General features: G+C 30.5%; 1 protein-coding gene and 1 long non-coding RNA gene across 2 annotated transcripts; both read left to right on the top strand.

Moving 5' to 3' along the window:
• The first annotated feature begins 5033 nt into the window (after positions 1 to 5033).
• LOC146945364 (uncharacterized) lies at positions 5034 to 7608 on the top strand. Its single transcript, XR_015028027.1, has 5 exons — positions 5034 to 5515; positions 5892 to 5998; positions 6078 to 6198; positions 6288 to 6397; positions 7386 to 7608. It is a non-coding gene; the product is annotated as an uncharacterized LOC146945364 (long non-coding RNA).
• A 7772-nt stretch (positions 7609 to 15380) lies between these two features.
• On the top strand, positions 15381 to 20814 carry LOC146945363 (topless-related protein 2-like). Its single transcript, XM_085748058.1, has 17 exons — positions 15381 to 15460; positions 15608 to 15787; positions 16229 to 16342; positions 16436 to 16594; positions 17146 to 17281; positions 17389 to 17497; positions 17642 to 17733; positions 17806 to 17977; positions 18070 to 18179; positions 18314 to 18377; positions 18455 to 18528; positions 18612 to 18707; positions 18794 to 18886; positions 19063 to 19190; positions 19293 to 19527; positions 19607 to 19753; positions 20641 to 20814. The coding sequence occupies exons 1-17, from the start codon at positions 15381 to 15383 to the stop codon at positions 20812 to 20814; spliced, it is 2163 nt and encodes a 720-aa protein (XP_085604184.1).
• Positions 20815 to 22832: the final 2018 nt, after the last annotated feature.

Genomic DNA, 22832 nt, shown 5'->3' with positions numbered 1-22832 from the left:
AATAATATTTATCAAATAGAGTTAATAAGTTTGTTGAAACATTTTTTGATAAAACGTATAGGGGTATTTGATATGTTGGAGAACGAGTTCGAAACTACAATTCTCTACTTACCATTAAGTGTTTGAGTTTTATCGCTAGAGTCTTTAAAAACAACTGCACCTCCTGACGTGTCCTGGATACGCCACTGGCTGAGTATATAAGCTTGTAGCTTTCAAAAATTGTCAAACAAGAATAGATTATTGGTGTCATAAATAAAATAAAATAAAACAACCTTGTGTGTTGCACAAGTGAATCACAAAATAGATACTTTTATTTTTGGTGCTTTTTCGTGTCTTTGGAAAGAGAATCACACAAGTTTTCTGTTTTAGGCATTGTTTTCCTTTTCCTCAGTGTTTTTCAATTGTGTATTTAGACAGTCAGAGTAAAGGGCGGTTAGGCACTATATATAAAACATGATCCAGACTTCTTGAATTAAGTGAATCATACATTTGAAGTAGTCGAATGATCAGTACCACCAGACCAATCATCATTTCAACTTTATAAATTGAGACTAAAAAATAAATTTGAATTGTGGACGATCTGATCTTGATTAGACAATTGAGATTGATGACATCATGATTGTATGAGCGGAAAAAATATCAAAATCTAAAAAATTCCTATTGAAATTAAGGGGGTTCAAGAAAAGAAAAAATTAATTGCAAAACTGAACATTAAATTATTAGATGAGGCATGTAACCACTATTTAACTGCAATTCAACCCATACCACAAAACAGAATATTAGGCGACTCTTTCACAAACATGCATTGTGCAATCATTGTTATTTTGAGAATCATCAAAGCCGAAATAACCTTAGACAACTACAACGACAAAAATTAAATGCAAAAATTAATCATATATTTTTTGTGATGAATATACAATATTTTATTTTAAAAACAACTCTGCAAAAAATTATGATGAACAAACCTCAGTGCTTAATTTTCTAAGCTTGTTAGCATAAATGGTTACTTGAGCACGTTGCAGTGGATTATAAGATCTGGTAGGTAGCTTCTTCCTACCTTTTCTTAAATTGATGAAACTGTTCAATAGTCTCTACATGCTTTTTAAGCTGCACTCAACACATGATAGAAAAAAAATCTTTAAAATTTACAATCATATTAATGCATAGAAGAAAAAAAATGCAATTGGTTAACAAGAAAATGAAACATATATAAGGAAAAATGATGATGCTTCATTACTTTATGGATCAAAAATCATATATTGGATAATAGTGTTACAATACAACAAATCTTAATTTAACTTCATAAAATGTAATCTAAAATTGATCTCGTAATACGAGTTGTACACAATCACTTAGTCAAGAGATTGTGTTGGATGTAAATATTTCCTAGCTAATTGGCAACTAATATTTAGAATATCCTAGCTATTTTCAAACTAATACCTAGCAAAATACTATTCAAATTTAAGTTTCCTAACTATTTGGCTAGGATATTGCCACAATAATTTTAAAGTAAATCTCTAGCCGCATGTTCCTAGCATGTAGTTTCTTCCTAGCTATTTATATTATTATAATTCTATTCTTTTAGTGTATCTAATCAAAAAGTGATTAAGCTAGATTATGAAAAATATACTTAAAATGTCAATTACTAGTCAATAAATAGTCATTGATTCACAATCACTATAGTGAGTTTTTAATAAACATATACAATACCCCAATGTATAGTAAGTCTATTATTATATTAATAAATTAGTGAGTACATAATTTAAACTTGCAGAAAATCAAAACTTTACACAGGAAAATAGATAACAGACAAACCTGAAAATCAAGGCCGATGGTCACTATTTCAAGACTAGGCGTAAATCTAGACAATTCTCATTGACTACCTGTGATGCCTTTTGTGATTATCCGAAGACAATTGGGTGAGCACGTTTGCAGATACCAATTTCTCCAAATGTGACAGTTTCCTACAGTATTGTAAACAATGGAACAACCCATAATAAACAACTATAACATGACATTATCAAAATCCACAATGAATTTTCAATTGCGTATTTAAACGCTCTGACTAAAGGGAGGCTAGGCACTATAAAACATGGATCCAGACTTCTTGAACTAAGTGAATCATACATTTGAAGTAGTCGAACGATCAATACCAAAAGACCAATCATCATTTCCACTTTGTAAATTGAGAATAAAATATAAAGTTGAATTGGGGGCAATCTAATTTTGATTAGACAAATGAGATTTGATGACAACGTGATTGTATCAGTCGAAAAAAAAATCAAAATCTATAAAATTCCTATTGATATTGATCAAGAAATTGTGTTGGATGACCACACAACAAATCTTAATTTAACTTCATAAAATGTAATCTAAAATTGATCTCATAATACGAGTTGTACACAATCACTTAGTCAAGAGATTGTGTTGGATGTAAATCGAATAACCTAAATTTTAACATCACCAAATTGAATTTAAAATACATCTTAACATGAGTTTTTGGATTTTCCAACAATGGCCGGAATTCTCGACTTTGTATTGATACCCAAAACATTAACAATAAAGGCATGCATAATCAAGAAATTAAACATAGAATTGTACAATATCAACCAAATAAAACTTTGTGCAATATTTCAATTTCAATATTCATTTAGTCACGGTAAGATAGTGAAAACTATACAAAAAAATGACGAAAACATAATGTGAACTCCGAAATAAATGAACAAAGAGAAGTAACCTTATCAAGTTTAGCGTTAACATCATCTTGAAACTTCATATAGAGGATAAAGTTTTCAATTAAAATTGGGTGTGGAGGGGGTTGATGAGGGTTGAACACCATAGTTTGGAGTTCAAGATAATAGTTTCGTGCAGGTTTTATGAATTATAGTCTTATATAGGTTGCAACAATGTTGGACACTCTTATCGAAAAACTCTAATCATTTAGTAGCATGATATAAGACTATAACTGATAAGAGAGCTTATCGATAAGAGTGTCCAACACTATTGAAACCTATATAAGACTATAACTTATAACACTTGCACATAACTATTATCTTGAACTCCCAACTATGGTGTTGAACCCTCATCAACCACCTTCATGCCCAATTTCAATAGAAAATTTAAACCTATATATGCAGTTTCAAGATGTTGTCAACGCTAATCTAGATAAGGCCATTTCTCTTTGTTCATTTAAATTTGTGATCACATTGTGTTTTCATCATTCTTTTGTATTGTTTTCACCATCTTTCTTGACACTAAATGAATATTAAAATTGAAATATTGCACAAAGTTTTATTTGGTTGATATTGTACAATTCTATGTTGAATTTCTTGATTATGAATGCTTTTATTGTTAATGTTTTTTGGTATCAATACAAATCTGTTTTTATTGAACTTAAAGTTTTAGTACGAATTAATATAGAAACATAGAAATACCGTTTAGTCATCGAAAGAGCGAAAACGCTATTGTACTTAAAAAAATTCAGGTTTTTAATTAGTAAGTAGCGAAAGAACTTTTCTAATTAGTTAAGCACTTGCTGAATTTGAAAAGGGAAAAAATATTCTCGCTATGAACAAACACCGTAATTTGTATGAGTGACATAGGTGGAAAGAAATCATTGTTTTGGCCTCTTGTTATTATTATTATTGAATTAAATTCATTTCTTTATTTTCATGCGCAAATTCAATTGTTTTGAATACCCTTAGGGTTAAACATAGAAACGACAGATAATGGTAATATTGTAATTGGCTTATGAGGATTTGACAATCTTTTATACTAAAATTGATATAGCCGTACTTGATCAAAGTAAAAACTTGTATATTCAGACAAATTTTTCTTTTATGAATTCTCATGAAAAAATTGTAAGGATAATAAAAACATAACGTACATTTCTAATTAATTTATCGTTAGAAATACCCTGGCAAAATTACTCTTGTTGCCCCTTAACTTTATTTCACATAACGATTTTCTCATTTCTTTTTTTGTATGTCATTTTAATTGTTTTTTCCATTTGCATATTCACGGTTCAAATCTATGATTATATTTTCATGTGACCTCTCGCTTTTTAAATCTATGCTCATTCATCAATGTTTGTATATTCACCTTAGATTTTATTCTATAATTTTATTTTCGTGTGACCTCCTACTCTTTAAATCTATGCTCATTCATCAATGTTTGGATATGCATCTTAGCTATAAAACTTTTAAAATTCATTTGCAACCGGACCAAAAGAATCAAAATGACGTAAAAAAGGATAGATGACAAAATCGTTACCTCGACTTAAGATATGGGACAACGATAATAATTTTACCAACTACTTTTTATTAATATTTGTAAATTTTTAAATCATTCTTATAAAAAATTAGGAGTGCTTCAGTTTATTGCAAATTCAATTTTTTTTAGTCTATATTCAAATTTAAACTTAATTTAATTACATTTCCTTTTTAATAATATTTAAGACATGTTTTGAATATTATATTAAGTATTAACGAATGCAAGTGAAGGTGACGTGCTACTGCTGAGATGCTGTTTTATGCATCTTTTTCTTTCTGCAAAGTGATAAGCACAGTTCCTTATCAAGTTGTGTCCAAGTACCGTAATAAACAACTTATGAACGTTAAGTTCTCTGTCTTGTGTCATCTTTTCTCTTCTTCCAGTACCAAAATTTTCAACACTCAATCTTTTTTTTTTTTTTTGTGGTGGCCGGGTTTTGAACCCCGGACCTTGCATATATTATGCATTGTCCATATTAACTGAGTTAAGCTCACGAGGACATGTTTGTTTTTGCTTATGGTTAGACCAGAATTAATTCTGAAAAATATAAAATTTATTGTGACTTATTTAGTTGTTGTCGAGTGAAAAAGATGCTAATTATCACACTATAAAGATGCTAATTTAATTTATCACACTATAGTTGATCTCAAGAAATTGTGAAGGAATAATTGATTTAGTGTTGCAAATTAGATCTTGTGTTTAAATTCTAAGATGTGATTATTCCATTCACAAAATGGTTTAACTCTTCACACATGAATTCCGTTAATAGTTTTTTTGTTAGTGGCACGTCTTCTATCATTAGTATCTTAATTAATCATGCTTGTCTTGGCTAAATTTTTGTTAATGTTTTTTATCCTGTTTGAATCGGCAGCATCAGCTATGCAGGAATCCAATCCCAAATCCAGACATCAAAATATTATTAACTGACCATACTTGTTCTTCGCCTCGAGAAGGACTTCGCATGCCTACTTCGGCTATGCTTCATGTTGTAAAGGATGAAAATAATCCATCTTTGCAATTGCAGTATGAACATAGTTTTTCTATTTATTTTTATGTTCATTGATAAAATTGTTATTTTCTGTTCTTGATATTGCAAATTTATACAGCAACTTCCGTCAGTCCCTGCAGCTCATAGTGATGATAATGTTGTAGCAGCTGGAATGGTGAGTGGATATTCTTCCTCATCCTCTCAATCAGATGAAGAAGTCGCAGATTCCTCATTGCCGAGTCCTTTCAAACCGAGGTATATATATCTTGGCAGTTTTTTGCAGCATAAAGTTAACAGAGATACACAGCCGATGTAAATAGTTTTGCATTGACATCTAATGAGAATTCTTTATATTGTCACCTAAGTGTAGTTTGTAACCGCGATTTAAAATAACCGTAAAATATTGGATTCTTATTGGATGTTACACTGACAGTGCACGTCCCTTTTCTGGACAAAAGCATCAAGAAGTAGTAAATGCTAATTCCATGACTTAAACATATGAACTTCATTGATCTAAATAATGACTGAAATAAATGAAGAACTGTTATAATCTTTCTTTTTTCAATTCTTGAGATGTTTGTTTGTGTAACAACTCCATTGTCGAATTCACATGTTATTCAATTTCTTGCAGTCTCCATTTCAAGAGCACTGAATACTCCTCTTGCAATGACGGATTACCAACGTAAAAACAATGATCAACAATTGATACAGTTTCTGTCTGCAAAATCGGATGAAGAGGTATAACTTGAGCATTAGTTTGACATGTTTCTTTTATCTTTACTTGCAATAGCATTGCTCTATTGGCAACTCGTTACAGGCTGTGCAGGTTGCATCTACAGTTACACCTCAACCATCACCTCGGTTGTTTGATTAGTTACATCAAGGATCAACTATGACAAGTATGGAGTTTCATCCTTCAATTCGTTCTATGCTAGCTGGTAGGTTAAAATAGACAACACGTTTTTTATAAAACATAAACTTAATTAGTCTTTTTACTGACCTAGAAAATTCATTGAAATTGAAACAGTTGGTTGTGACAATGGTGAAATTTCACTTTGGGAAGCAAGACTGAGAAAGTGTCTGATATCAAAATCTTTCACAATATGGAATGTTTCTAATTGTTCTATCAAATTTCAGGTATACATTCAATTACTCATGCAAATCTGTTCATAGAATACTCTCCAAAAAATTTAATTTAGCACTATAAAAAAAGAGATTCTATCTGTCATGCAAATCTGTATTAAATGATGAATGCAATGCCAAGCATTTTTACAAAGTAAATTTGATAAAAATCAAGAATTTTCATGTTATGCACTGCTAGGTTGAATGGGATGTAGGCTTCTAGACCATTTCTTTGATATTGTTTGGAACCTTTTATATGAAGGTATAAATCAACGGATAGAATGAACTATATACCAGGTGAATGTATAATCCATGCTACTCACAAATTTTTAGTGAGACGATAAGCCTTTATATTAAATCATAACATCATAATTCTAATGAGGATTTGACTTCCTCACTAGGACTTGAAAAGCATCATAGATTGATACTTTCAATACAATTCAACATTAAAGTAAGCAAGTTGAGTAATATGCTTGTAAAGGGGACATGACACATAACTCTTAAAAGTTTAGATCATCTACATTTCTTAAAATAAATAGAGAATTTCATTTAAGAAAAAGATAAATACAAAAGAGAGATTTTTGTATCAAACTTTCTTTATCATTTAAAAAGTTATTATATTTATATATTTTATGGATGAATTGGAGAGAGATAGTGAAATTTTGGAGATTAAATTGATGATATATGTATATATGCTGAATATTATCGTACAGTACTATCTCTTCATTTGATTGCGCAATGTGATACTAAGCACTGGGAAATAAAAAAAGTTATTTGTGAAAAACAAAAACAACTATTCGACATTATATCATAAAACCTTATTTTGATACAAAAATAAAGCATTTTCTATTATGCACAAAATTACCTTAAATTTAATGACTACTGAGTACAGGGGCGGAGTCGTGCACACCTTGGAATTTCATAAATTACCCCTACTGTCTCACTTTATTACTATTTGAATACCCTTAGTTATTTATTTTGCACTTTTTTTCTCTAACTTCAGATGCTCTCTCCCGTGTGACCGTGGCCATGAAAGAGGACTGACAAAGTGCTCTACAAATTGCAGAGAACAACATTTCACAATCAAATCAAGTTTATAAGCTTTAGCATATGTTGACAGAGTTTGCTTCAATTTTTCTCTTTATTTTTAATAGCTATATCTATCTAATCTACCTTTCATTTATTAATAGTTGAATTATCTAAGCTCAAGTAAAAGTGAAATCACAAAAGGACCGAATCTGGGTGATATTAAGCTAAAGTGGGAGATGTGTATAGTTGAATAAGAAATCATTTTACTTGATAATAACTCCTATAGTTAATTTGTCGAGAAAGAAAAATAACTCATAACTCAAAGTTTATCAAATAGAGTTAAAAAGTTTGCTGAGACATTTTTTGATAGAAACGTATAGGGACATTTGATATGTTGGAGAACGAGTTTGAAACTACAGTTCTCTACTTAGCATTAAGATTGTAGTTCAATATGCTTTGAAAATTGTCAAACAAGCATAACTTATTGGTGTCTTTATGCTACCGTTGAACTTATTATAAAGGATTTAAAAAATAACTACCCATATGTCCAACTTAGAAGTTTTTGAATATCACACTCTATAATATAAATTAAAACAACCGTGTGTGTTGCACAAGTGAATCACAAAATAGATAATTTAATTTTTGGTGCTTTTACATATCTTTGGAAAGAGAATCACACAATTTTTCTCTTTTAGGCATTGTTTTCCTTTTCCTCATTGTTGTCTTTATGAGTAATAATACTTGTTCCATCTTAAACTTCTAGCACTACAAGAAAATCAAGGATTTGCTAAAAAAAACAAATCGTAGCTATCGCGCAGCTAATGTCTAGCAAAACTCATTTACCTACCATTTAGTTGTGATTTAGCTGTCATACTAGCCTTAGCATGGATTGGGCGGCAAGTTACCTATCAAAATATTTCCTAGCTAATTGGCAACTAATATTTAGAATATCCTAGCTATTTTCAAACTAATACCTAGCAAAATACTATTCAAAATTTAAGTTTGCTAACTATTTGGCTAGGATATTGCCACAATAATTTTAAAGTAAATCTCTAGCCACATGTTCCTAGCATGTAGTTTCTTCCTAGCTATTTATATTATTATAATTCTATTCTTTTAGTGTATCTAATCAAAAAGTGATTAAGCTAGATTATGAAAAATATACTTAAAATGTCGATTACTAGTCAATAAATAGTCATTGATTCAACTTTACACAATACCCCAATGTATATATAGTAAGTCTATGTATTATATTAATAAATTAGTGAGTACATAAATTAAACTTGCAGAAAATCAAAACTTTACACAGGAAAATAGTTAACAAGACAAACCTGAAAATCAAGGCCGATGGTTACTATTTCAAGACTAGGCATAAATCTAGACAATTCTCATTGACTACCTGTGATGCCTTTTGTGATTATCCGAAGACAATTGGGTGTGCACGTTTGCAGATACCAATTTCTCCGAATGTGACAGTTTCCTACAGTATTGTAAACAGTGGAACAATCCATAATAAACAAGACGATTCTATAACATGACATTATCGAAATCCTCAATGAATTTTCAATTGCGTATTTAGACGCTCTGAGTAAAGGGAGGCTAGGCACTATAAAACATGGATCCAGACTTCTTGAACTAAGTGAATCATACATTTGAAGTAGTCGAACGATCAATACCACCAGACCAATCATCAATTCAACTTTGTAAATTGAGAATAAAATATCAAGTTGAATTGGGGGCAATCTAATTTTGATTAGACAATTGAGATTGATGATAGCATGATTGTATCAGTCGGAAAAAAAATCAAAATCTATAAAATTCCTATTGAAATTAAGGGGGTTCAAGAAAAGAAACAATTCATTGCAAAACAGAATATTAAATTAACAGATGAGACATGTAACCACTGTTTAACTGCAATTTAACTCAGACAACAAAAAATATATTAGGCGACTTTTTCACAAACATGCATTGTGCAATCACTGTTATTTTGAGAATCATCGAAGCCAAAATTACCTTAGACAACTACAATGACTAAATTTAAATGCAAAAATTAATCATCTGATATATTTCTTGTGATGAACATACAATATTTTATTTTAAACACAACTCTGCAAAAAATTATGATGAAAAAACTTCAGTGCATAACTGTTTAAGCTTGTTGGCATAAATGGTTACTTGAGCACATTGCAGTGGATTATAAGATCTGGTAGGTAGCTTCACCCTACCTTTTCTTTTGCAATCATTCTATTGAAATCTAGTAGATTGGTGAAACTGTTCAATAACCTCTACCTGCTTTTTAAGCTGCACTCAACATATGATAGAAAAACTGTTCAAAATTTAAACGTTACAAGCATAACAATGCATAGTAGAAATTAAAATGCAATTGGTAAACAAGCAAATGATACATTATATAAGAAGGAAAAATGATGATGTTTCATTACTTTATGGATCAAAAGTCCTATATTGGATAACAGTGTTACAATACAACAACAACAACCAAGACTTATCCTAATAAATGAGGTCGGCTAGGATAAAAATGTTACAATATGAAGTTAAAATTTATGACAAAAACACAAATGAGTCTTAAATCTAATTACCATTCATGCTATTTCCCTTTCCTTTCCCATACTGATTACATTTCAATTTAACCAATAATATAAAAATTGATGGGGAAAAAAACTACAAGCAATTGCATAAAAGGAGCATAACTCCAAAAATCATATTGATTTACTGACAAAAGAAAATAAATTACAACTTTTTACACCAACAGTAGACCTCATTTTGTAATTTGGAAAGAGGAAAGCAAAATTTCTTGAGAGTGTTTATTTTGATCCAAGGTCCGGAAGGTTTTGTAACATCGCCAAACTTTTTATAAGATTTCATTCATTTAAATTTACAAAAAATAAATAAAAACAATTTTCACATGATACAACTATTAGAGTTTATTCTTGATACGAACCAATATTCCTTCTGATTAGGGAATAAACACATTATTGTAATCAAGAAATTGTGTTGGATGACGCCAGAACAAATATTAACTTAACTTCATAAAATCTAATCTAAAATTGATCTCATAATACGAGTTGTACGCAATCACTCGTTCAAGAGATCGTGTTGGATGTAAATCGAATAACCTAAATTTTAACTTCACCAAATCGACTTTAAAATACATCTCAACATGAGTTGTTTGATTTTCCAACAATGGACGAAATTCTCGACTATGTATTGATACCCGAAACATTAACAATAAAGGCATACATAATCAAAAAATTCAACATAGAATTGTACAATATCAACCAAATAAAACTGGGTGATATTTTACTTTCAATATTCATTTTGTCATAATAAAGATGTCAAAAATTATACAAAAGAATGACGAAACACAATTTACAAAAATAAATGAACAAACCTTATCAAGTTTAGTGTTAACATCATCTTAAAACTGCACATAGAGGTTTAAATTTTTAATTGAAATTGGGTTTAAAGAGGATTGATGAGGTTCAACACCATAGTTTGGAGTTCAAGATAATAGTTTCATGCAATTATTATTAGTTATAGTCTTATACAGGTTGCAATAGTGTTGGACACTCTTATCGATAAGCTCTCTAATCATTCAGTAGCATGATATAAGACTATAACTGATAAGAGAGCTTATCAATAAGAGTGTACAACACTGTTGTAACCTATAACTTATAACACTTGCACAAAACTATTATCTTGAACTCCCAACTATCGTGTTGAACCCTCATCAACCCCCTTAATACCCAATTTCAATTGAAAATTTAAACCTCTATATGCAGTTTCAGGTTGATGTCAATGCTAAACTTGATAAGGTCACTTCTCTTTGTTCATTTATTTTTGTGATCACATTGTGTTTTCATCATTTTTTTGTATAGTTTGCACCATATTTACCGTGACTAAATGAATGTTGAAATTGAAATATTGCATAAAGTTTTATTTAGTTGATATTGTACAATTCTATGTTGAATTTCTTGATTATGAATGCTTTTACAATTAATGTTTATGGTATCAATACAAAGTTAATAATTTTGACCACTATTGGAAAATCAAACAACTCATGTTGAGATGTATTTTAAATTCAATTTGGTGAATTAAAAAAAATTAGGTTATTCGATTTTCATCCAACGTGATCTCTTGATTGAGTGATTATGTACAACTTGTATTACGAGATCAATTTTAGATTAGATTTTTTGAAGTTAAATTAAGATTTGTTCTATCGTCATCCAACTCAATTTATGGATTACACTAATGACTTTATTCCCCAATCGGAAGGAATCTTGGTCTATATCAAGAGTTAACCCTAATAGTTGTATCATGCGGAAAAAAAATTATTTATCTTTTGTAAATATTTGCAAATTAAATGAATGAAATCTTATAAGAAATTCTAAGTGTTTATAGTGTGTGATGAATTTGACAAAGTTTTGGCATTTGTAAAATATTGAAGAGTCTTGTAATATCTTCAAGTCTTCAATCCTTTATAGAGGTAGAAAAGAGACATTGAAGAGTGCCAGCACATGAAAGAATCATTTGAGAAGCTTGATCATTCATCATTGATTTGTTGCTTGATTTGGTTAATGTCCTATGAAGGAATGAATTTGAATCCTTTCCTTGATAAGGTATTAACCGTTCTTTTTCAATAGAGGCACAACTGTAGCTTCGTACAAAACACATGGGAATGTTAGAGGTAGTGGAGTAGTGGTCGTACAAGATTGTCCTTCTTTGTATCTTCACTAAAAGTGACATCCATTGACCTTTTGATATCTTCGATTCCATTGTGCATGATCTTCAGAATAATTCAGGCTTGATCTTCAAAGCTTCAACTCCTTTTTCTTTTAGCTTATCCAGATCATGACCTTCAGAGTCTAGATGACCATCAGAGTCTAACTTCTTCAGTTTCTGACTTGCAACATAGTTTCTAATGAAAATCCTTGCTCTTCAATTTGTTCTTTCAGAACCAATACTTTGATTATGACATAATAAATTTTAGTCTATGGTCCTGCACACTTGAACAAACATTAGCATATCCAATTGAACTTTTAATACTTTGTTATCATCAAAACTTAAGAGACATTGTTAAACTTATTTTGTTCTAACAATATATATATATAGTGAGAGAGAGAGAGAGAGAGAGAGAGAGAGAGAGAGAGAGAGGGCATTTCAAATGAAGAGGACTTTTTAAATGAGAGGATGAGAGGAGTAAATAATAGCCCTTGGATCTAAATCAATGATTCTTATTAAATCTAACTTGAAAAATGCACCGCAACCTGTTTTGTCAACACGCGTGCCTTTTCTCCTTCACTCTTCACCTTCTTCACTTTCACTTTTTTGTTTGTTTGTTAATATGCAGATTTTTTTCCAAAGGAATTGAAGTATATTGAAGCTTGAGGTGTAAAAACTAAAATCTGAAATTTATTGGATTGATTCTTTGTAAAAAAAACCAAAAATTGATTGAATCCACTGCTCCTAATACCCAGAATTTGATTAAATAAAAAAAACCAGAAATTGATCCAGTGCTAATACAAATTAACTCACAACCACGTAAAACGAAATGATTAAAAGGAAAAATCGATGAAAAATTGATACAATCCTTCAATTATTGTTAAATTCCTTTCAACAGAGAAAACTTCTGTAATTCAAGACTTGACCATGGGATGAGTAAAACCACAAACCATTGAATGAAAGATTAGCAAAAAGATCCGTTAGTTGCTTGTTGATTGTCCATGATGGTTCTTCATGTTTGCATTAGAATCGTACAAAAAAAAATACCATTAATTGGGAACAGGTGAGTGAGTGAGCGAGAAATTATATTATGAGGTGCAGTTAAAAACTTAAACTCAATCACAATCATTGATTTAGATCCAAGGGCTATTATTTATTCCTCTCATCCTCTCATTTAAAAAGTCCTCTCGCTTGATATGCCATATATATATATATATATATATATATATATATATATATATCGGTCTAAGATAATTCATTGAGCTCAGTTTTAGTTCAAGATGTGGATAACATTAAAAAAAAAAAAAAACATTGTATTTCTTCAGCAAAATGTTCAAGGGGGCAAATTCAGATACCAAAAAATTGAGAAGCTAGAATTAGCAATAGTCATAACGGCTAGAAAACTGAGGCCTTACTTCCAAAGTAATAAAATTATTGTTAAAGCAGTAGAATGGTTTCATGGTATGTTGAACTGTCTGAACATGATATTCAATTTGTAAATAGGGGAAAAATCAAATCCTAGGTATTAGCAGATAATTTGGTGGAATTCAACTCACCCACAGGTGAAGAAGTACCCTTTGTATGGATTTCAATGGATTTGGTTAATTTACTAATATTTGTTGATAGTATTGGAAAGAGACCAGTCATTTATATTATTTTAATTGCAATCATATTTTGCATATTTTATTGAAATCTCGAATTGAAAGTTCTTTTAATCCAATTATAATATTAAAAATACCACTAAGTTAAAATCTTTATTTCATTGTAATATATTCCATAAAAAATATTAGAATCAAATACAATAAAATAAACATACAATTAATCACTATTAAAAAGCAAAAAGATGGAAACACTAGCGTTCATCTTGACGCTAGTATTTATTTATACAATATATAAAGAATATAGTCTTTTTTAGACTAGTTTTTTCTCTTTTCCAAATTACACTCAATTTTAAATACAAATAACACATATAACAAATAGATAAGAGTAAATTTAAATTAAAAAAAAAAGTGTAACAAATTCAAATTTTATTGTCAATGATATATAAATTTTTTTCCTTAACCTTTATTCTTTAACAAATACAATTGATGGGAGTGAATTCAAAATTAAAAAAATAAATGCAACAAACAATATAAATTTATGTCCGGATTTTTTTCTCTATGCTTTAAAAAGTGTAACAAACTAGATCGAATATATATATATATATATATATATATATATATATATATATATATGTATGTATATATATATATATATATGACTTTTTCATTATCTCAATTATAATCTAAAACAATTCTTCTATAATAATGATTGTTGTTGGTGTCATTAAAAAAAAAAAGAATTTAGATTATATTTTTTGTTATATTATTGGTGTCATTGAAATAAATATACAAGTTTATTTTGTTATTTTTTTTTATGCATTGTCCATACCAACTGAGTTAAGCTCACGAGGACAGCTATTACACTATCTAAATTTATAATGTGTGAGTCTAGCTATTGGACTATTTGACAAAAAAATATTAAAATAAAAAAGTTTGTATATAATAATTATGTATTTATAAAATTAACAAAATTAAAAAAATTTCTCTTTTAAAAAAAGTACTGTAACAATTTCCTTTTATAAATTCCTATTAATAAATATATTTTTTAAAATTATTATTATTTTGTTGACCAAATTAAAACTATTATTATTAGCATTTGTAATTTTGCAAGTGAATCGTATAATAAATAAAAGTACTTCTCCCCTAAATATAAATACAAAGTCCAATGTACTTAGTCTATATTTAAATACCATAAAAAAAAAGTCTATATTTAAATCGAGTACATCTCCTTTTTAATTATATTTAAGGTAGGAAAAGAATTTTTATTCTAACAATAAATAAAGACAGATTTTGTACCAAAAATAAATAAATAAAGACAGTTTTTTTTTTTTTTTTTGATGATAACAGACAGGATATTGTTTTACTTGATATATATTATTAGTTTTTTATTTGATAGATAGATAGAAACAGAAGTTAAATTATTTTACTGAATGCACGTGAAAGTGAAAAGCACGTTTGCTTATCAGATTTTATACACGTGAAAGTAAAAACATCTACACATCTATAAATGTGTCGTTGTGTGTCACTTTTTCTCTTCACTTGAAACCAACTCATTCACCATTGTCACTTTTTTTCAAAGGTCTTTTCTCTCGAAGGTCTTTTGATTCTCATCACTCGGAGTTCAAAAAATGTCAGCTTTGAACAAAGAAGTGGTCCTACTCGTTCATCAATATCTTGAAGAAGAGGGTTTGAAGGAAACCATGCATATGTAAATATCTTTTTTTTATTGTTCAATTTTTTCAGTTTTTTTTTATATATTATATTGTGATCACTTGAGGAAGAGGATTTGAAGGAACCATGCACATGTAAATTGAAATTGATATTTTTTTTTTTTTTTTGTTTTATTGGTGTTTAGGCTGGAGAAGGAATCAGGTGTATTCTTTGATTTGAAATACTTTGAAGAAAAAATCCTTGCTGGAGAATTTGATGAAAGTGAGAAGTACCTCAGTGGCTTTACCAAGATCACTGACAGTCCAAGCTCCATGAAAATGTTCTTTGAGATTAGGAAGCATAAGTATTTGGAAGCCTTGGACAGGTAGTGCTTCTTATTTTTATCTTTATCTTTATCATGGCATCATTATCATTTTCATGGCATCATTATCTTTAGGGTTTTAAAAAGTAGACGTAGTTAAGATTGAGGTCACCGTGATCCTTGATATTGTGAAGAATCACAGTCAAATGCGACCTCAATCCAAGATTCATAGTGGTTTCGACAACATAAAAAACTGTTGTGTCGTGGTCTAGATCACACTCACAGAATTCTATTTAAAATCCAAATTATAATAAGGGTTTTATCACTAACGATTGCCATCACAATTCTTGATATTGTTGAGAATCGTAGTCAAATGTATATTCAATCAAATGTCGTGACTCTTTTTTAAACAGTTATTTTTGTTATTACTGTCTTCTTAATTACCTCTTGTATCCTAAACAATAGGATGCTAGTTATACTTCTTATGCTTTTATTTGTTCTCAGGGATGACAAAGCGAAGGCCGTTGAAATCTTGGTCAAAGACTTAAAAATATTTTCAACATATGATGATGATGTCTACAATGAAATAACACAACTCATAACCCTTGACAACTTCAGGTAATTTTTTGTTTTTGTATGATGTTGTTGACTATGGATTGAGAAGGTGTTCAAATTTGTTGCATTTTAACTATTGATTTGGATTATATACAGGGAGAATGAAGAATTATCACATTATCGAGATGTTAAATCAATTAGAATCACATTGATGGAAGAGCTCAAGAAAATGATTGACATTAACCTCATAGTGAAGAAAAAGATTATGCTTCCTTCGTTCCGGTCGTCGCGGTTGCGATACCTGGTTAATCAAGGGTATTAATTATTTTTATTAAATTTAGAACAACAACCTTAACTCAAAAGTAAATGGATATAATTATTTTTATATTTTAAATTTTTATTTTTTCATTGTCAACACTAGTAAATACATTTTTTGTACGTATGTGATGAAATATCATTGAATAGTTTTTCTCTCATACTATTGTATACCTGATTTTTCAAAAATAAAATTTTTAATATTTTTCATGTGGGGTCACTACTTAATTTTTAATAGAACAAATATAAAATTATAGATTAATACTTAACAGCAAAATAATTGAGTTAGTGGGCGCGCTTGCCCCCATTTTACTATGCATAGATCCGTGCCTAACTGTAGAGCGGTTGCAGTACCTATTAATTATTCGTTTAGGGTTGGAGATTACAACTTGTGTTTAAATTTTCAGATATGATCATTCCATTCACAAACTGCTTTAACTCTTTACACATTAATGCAATTAATAGTTTTTTTTGTTAATGCCACTTATATCATTTGTAGCTTTATCGATCATGTTTATCTTGGCTAACTTTTGTAAATGTTTTCTATCCAGTTTGAATTGGCAGCATCACCTATGCAAGTATCCAAAGGAAAATCCAGAAATCACAACTTTGTTGATCGATCATGCTTGTCCTTCGCCTCAACAAGGATTTCACATGCTTACTATGCTTCCTGCTGTAGATGCTGCTGTATGAACTTAGTTTTTCTATTTGTTTTCATATAAAATAATTATTTCTTGTTGTTTATATACATTTGGATTGTTGCATTCCACTTACTATTACTTAATTTTGTGCAGCCACTTCCCCCAGCCCCTGCAAGGATGGTGATTGGAAATCCTTCCTCGTCTTCACAATCACCTGCTACACTTGCAGCTTCCTCATTGCCCGATCCTTCTATTAATCGAGGTATATCTTGGTCAGTTTTTTGCCGAATAAAATTTAATGGCTAAAGCAGCTGAAAAACTAATTTAATTTTTCTATTTTCAATTCTTGGGATGTTTGTTTGTGTGTCAACTCCATTGTCGAATTCACTGAATACACCACTTCCAGGCTCTATTTTGAAGCTTTCATTATCACTGAATAATCCGCTTGCACATATGGATCACCAAAGTAATGACCGTGTTCAACAATTAAGACGGTTTGTGGCTGTAGAATCCGTTGAAGAGGTACTTGAACATTAGTTTGGCATTTTTGTTTCTTTTTATTTGTACTAGCATTACTCTATTGGCACCTCTTTACAGGCTGGGCAGGTTGCATCTACCGTTACACCACAACCTTCACCTCAGTTGTTTGATGAAATTCCCAGAACTGTTGTTTGGGAATTAAATCAGGGATCAACTGTAAAGAGCATGGAGTTTCATCCTACAATTCATTCTATACTAGCTGGTAGGTTAAAATAGACAATGTGTTTTTATGTTACACAGAAACTTAATTATAGTCTTTTTACTGACCTAGAATATTCATTGAAATTGAAACAGTTGGTTGTGAAAATGGTGAAATTTCACTATGGGATGCAAGTATTAAAGAGAAACTGATATCGAAATCTTTCAATATATGGAATCTTTCTAACTGTTCCGTTGAATTTCAGGTCATGCATATCTGTTCAAAGAATACTCTTTAAAATTTAAATTTAGTACTATAAATAAAATAGATTCTGTCAAGTATTAAATGATGAATGCACTGCTAATAACTTATTGCAAACAAATATCTTGTTTTATACAGGCTGCAAATCCGAAAGAATTGTCTGTCATTCGTGTAGCATGGAGCCCGGATGCTAGTTACATTGGTAAATAACATGTTAGTTCTTTTCTTTTATTTTTGTTGCTTGATTACTGGTTTATATTATATTTCCCTTCTTTTCAGGGGTTGCTTTTGCAAAGCATTTGATTCATTTGTATGCCTATCAAGTTCCTGATGGTCTACAGCAGAAATTGGAGGTATGTTCAGATCAAATTTTGATATGAATTAAATACTTTCTTTTTTAATTCCAAACTAATATAATATCCTTGTTTGATTACAGATTGATGCTCATGATGGTGGTGTTAATGACTTGGCATTTTCATTTCCTAAAAATCAGCTATGCATTGTAACTTGCGGAGATGATAAGTTAATTAAGGTGACAAAGAAGTTTCCTAGTCTATAATAGATTGTAATATATGAATGTTTCTTTAAATATTAATGTTGGAAGAGTGATACATATAGGTATGGGATTTGAATGGAGAGAAAATCTTTAGCTTTGAAGGTCATGTAGCTCCTGTTTGTTCGGTTGTTCCTCACTCGAAGCGAAATATCCAGGTTAAATTCTACACATTGTGTATTTTTTTATTTGATTATGAGGCATATTCCAATATTGAATTTTTTATCATTACATTTGATTAACGGCATGATTGTTTTGATTTTCAATATACATGACAATCGAATATGGTGTTGTGAATGCTTGACATAGTTGTTATGACATCGTATTCTTGCAGTTTATATTTTCTACATCAGTAGATGGAAAAATTCGATTCTGGTTGTATGAGAACGAGAGTTTCCAGGTGGAATACGACACTCCCGGAAAGTGTAGCACTACACTGATCTATAGTGCTGATGGAACTAGGTAAGAAAATTAGGAATAATCAAGATTATACTTTTCATTTTTGTTTAACTCTATTTAAGTTTTTATTATGTGAGTTGTAATTTTTTTCTCTTTGATGTTTAGATTGTTTTCATGTGGGACAACTACAGAAGGAGATTGTTTCCTAGCTGAGTGGGATGAGAATGACGGTGTAGTAAAAAGAACTTATTCTGGGTTTAGAACCAAATCTGCTGGCATGGTGCAATTCGACACTGCAAAGAGTCGATATTTGGCTGTTGGTGTAGATAACCAAATTAAGTTTTGGGATGTGGACATTATTGATGTTCTGACTAGTACAGATGCTAATGGTGGTCTTCCTGTGAGTATAGTCCTTTTACTTTCCATATTTTTATACATTTTTATAAAAACTGTTTGACATGTTTGATGCCTTGTGTCAGAGTCTACCTCGCTTGACGTTCAATATGGAAGGAAATCTGCTTGCTGTTTCTACAGCAGATGGTGGTTTTAAAGTCCTTGCTAATGTCAACGGTATCAAATTCTTGGGAGGCATTGAAGCAAATAAAGCACCTATTGATGTAAAAAAAGTATGAAGCATGGTGGTGGTAATAAAGTGTTTGTTGTTAAAAGGGATATGATATGATTCATTTGCATCATTTTAGTTTTTTCTTTCATTTATTGAGTTATTAAACATTTGTTAAACTTTTTTATTGTGAGACAATGTTTGGATGCTCATGAAGATGTTTTGGTTAAGTAACCTTTATGCTTAATTATGGTTTATAAATACATTATGTTTGCATGAATTATTCTATATATTAAATGGGATAGATTTGAAGTACTATTTTCCGCAAGCTATAAACAAATTTATAAATTATCTTTTTCATTAGGCTAAGTCAAGTTGTTGAGGGCTTAATTAGCAAAGTTTGGTGCTATACTAGTCTAAATTTTAATCTTCGGGTTTTTGAAGTGGCTTAACTTAGACCTTTGTGGATACAAAAACCGCATAAAATCAATTGTATGCCTACGTCTCAACTGTGCAGCAGCAGCAGTACCTTTCAATTATTCGAGTTTAGTGTTGCAAATTAGCACTTGTGTTTAAATTCTAAGATGTGATTATGCCATTCACAAAGTGCTTTAACTCTTTACACATTAATGCCGTTAATAGTTTTTTGTTAGTGACCCTTCTTATGTCATTTGTAGCTTAATTAATCATGTTTTTATCCAGTTTTAATTGGCAGCATCAGCTATGCAGGAATCCTATCCCAAATCCCTACATCAAAACATTGTTACTGACCATACTTGTTCTCCGCCTCGAAAAGGACTTGCATGCCTACTTCTTCGGCTATGCTTCCTGCAGCAGAGGCTGCAAATAGTCCATCCTGTGCAATTTCAATATAAACATAGTTTTCGATTTATATTCATGTTCATTGATAAAATTGTTATTTTCTGTTCTTGATATTGCAAATTTGTACAGCAGCTTCCCCCAGCCCCTGCAGCTCCTAGAGATAATGTTGTAGCTCCAGGTGGAGAATACGACACTCCCTCCTCATCTTCTCAATCACCTGAAGAAGTCGCAGATTCCTTATTGCCTGGTCGTTCAAACCGATTGAGGTATATCTTGGCCAGTTTTTTCCCGCATAAAGTTTAATGGAGATACACGGCTGATGTAAAATAGTTTTACATTGACATCCAATGAGAATTCTTTATATTGTCACGTAAGCGTAGTTTGTAACCGCGGTTTAAAATAACCGTAAAATATTGGATTCTCGTTGGATGTTACACTGACAGAGTGCACGCCACTTTTCTCAACAAAAGCATCGAGAAGTTGTAAATACTAATTCCATGACGTAAACATATGAACTTCATTGATCTATACAATGACTGAAATAGATGAAGAACTGTTATAATCTTTCTATATATTGTCAATTCTTGGGATATTTGTTTGTTTGTCAACTCCATTGTTGAATTCACATGCTATTCGATTTCTTGCAGTCTCCATTTCAAGAGCACTGAATACTCCTCTTGAAATGACGGATTACCAACGTAAAAACAATGATCAACAAACGAGACAGTTGCTGTCTGCAAAATCGGATGAAGAGGTATAACTTGAGCATGTTTCTTTTATCTTTATTTGCAATAACATTTCTCTTTTCGCAACTCGTTTCAAGCTGTGCAGGTTGCATCTACTGCATAATTTCATATGGATCACGCATTTATGTTCAAAGAATACTCTTTAAAAAAATTAATTTAGTAATATGAAAATATAGATTCTATCAAGTATTAAATGATGAATGCACTGCTAAGGCATTTTTACAAAGTAAATTTGTTTTTACTTTCAAGATTATGCACTGCTAAGTTGAATGGGACGTAGGCTTCTAGACCATTTCTTTGATATTGTTTGGAACCTTATATATGAAGGTACATATCAACGGATAGAATTAACTATAAATATTTAGTGAGACAATAAGCCTTCATATTAAATCATACCATACTACTGTTGAGAATTTGACTTCTTCACTAGGACTTGAAAGAATTAAAGTTAGCAAGATGAGTAATATGTTTGTAAAGGAGAACAATACACTTAACTTTTAAAAGTTTAGATCATCTACATTTCTTAAAATAAATAGAGAATTTCCTTTAAGAGAAAGATAAATACAAAAGAGAGATTTTTGTATCAAACTTTCTTTATCATTTGTAAAGTTATTATATTTATATATTTTATTGATAAATTGAAGAGAGATTGTGACACTTTGGAGATTAAATTGATGATATATGTACATATACCAAATATTATCGTATAGTACTATCTCTTCATTTGATTACGCAATGTGATACTAACTATTGAGAAATAAAAATATCTATTTGTGAAAAACAAAAACAAAACTATTCAATATTATATCATAAAACCTTATTATGATACAAATATAAAGCATTGCCTATTATGCATAAAATTACCTTAACTTTATTGATTTATTAAATTACCCCTGCTATCTCACTTTATTAGTATTTCCACACCCTCAGTTATTTATTTTGCACCTTTTTTCTCTAACTTCAGATGCTCTCACCCGTGTGACCGTGGCCGTGAAAGAGGACCGACAAAGTGCTCTGCAAATTGCAGAGATCAACATTTCACAATCAATCAGGTTTATACGTTTTAGCATATGTTGATAGATATTGCTTCAATTTAATTTTCTCTTTATTTTTAAATACAAATTATGGTAAGTATTAATGTAACCTCAAAGAGATTAAACCAGATATCCTTCTCATCATTTGGAACATCACTATACATCTTCCACATTTGCTGATACTTCCCCTGAATAATGTCTTTAATAGCACTTCCTGCGGGCTTACATGGCATAAATCTACAAACAATAAAAACTCATAGTTAAACATTACACAAATTTAGAACAAAATACATATTGAACAAAAATATAATAAAGACGTATGAGTTGCCTCTGGGCATAATGACAAAGCACCCCCTATCATCCATCTCATAATCCCCCATCTCATCATCCACTTGTCCATCACCATGAACCACATCCTCAGCACCTTGTACCTGTTCGGGTTGGGGTGGGGGTTGTTGTTGAGGTTGGGTGGGGGGTGTTGTTGAGGTTGGGTGGGATCATATGGTGGCGAGGACCCATACAGATATCGTGAAGGAAAGGG

The sequence above is a fragment of the Medicago sativa genome, chromosome 2 (assembly GCF_051527215.1).
Source record: "Medicago sativa cultivar Bolivia chromosome 2, Bolivia_mono, whole genome shotgun sequence".
Lineage (NCBI taxonomy): Eukaryota > Viridiplantae > Streptophyta > Magnoliopsida > Fabales > Fabaceae > Medicago > Medicago sativa.
Note: the sequence above shows the minus strand (reverse complement) of the source record. Positions and strands in the feature narration are given on the sequence as shown.

What these genes read in the sequence shown, in the direction of transcription:
- LOC146945363 (XM_085748058.1), top strand. Translation starts at nt 15,381, where the DNA reads ATGTCAGCTTTGAACAAAGAAGTGGTCCTACTCGTTCATCAATATCTT. An exon ending in TATTTGGAAGCCTTGGACAG is followed by an intron (nt 15,788 to 16,228) that starts GTAGTGCTTCTT and finishes ATTTGTTCTCAG; the next exon opens with GGATGACAAAGCGAAGGCCG. An exon ending in TTCCTGCTGTAGATGCTGCT is followed by an intron (nt 17,282 to 17,388) that starts GTATGAACTTAG and finishes AATTTTGTGCAG; the next exon opens with CCACTTCCCCCAGCCCCTGC.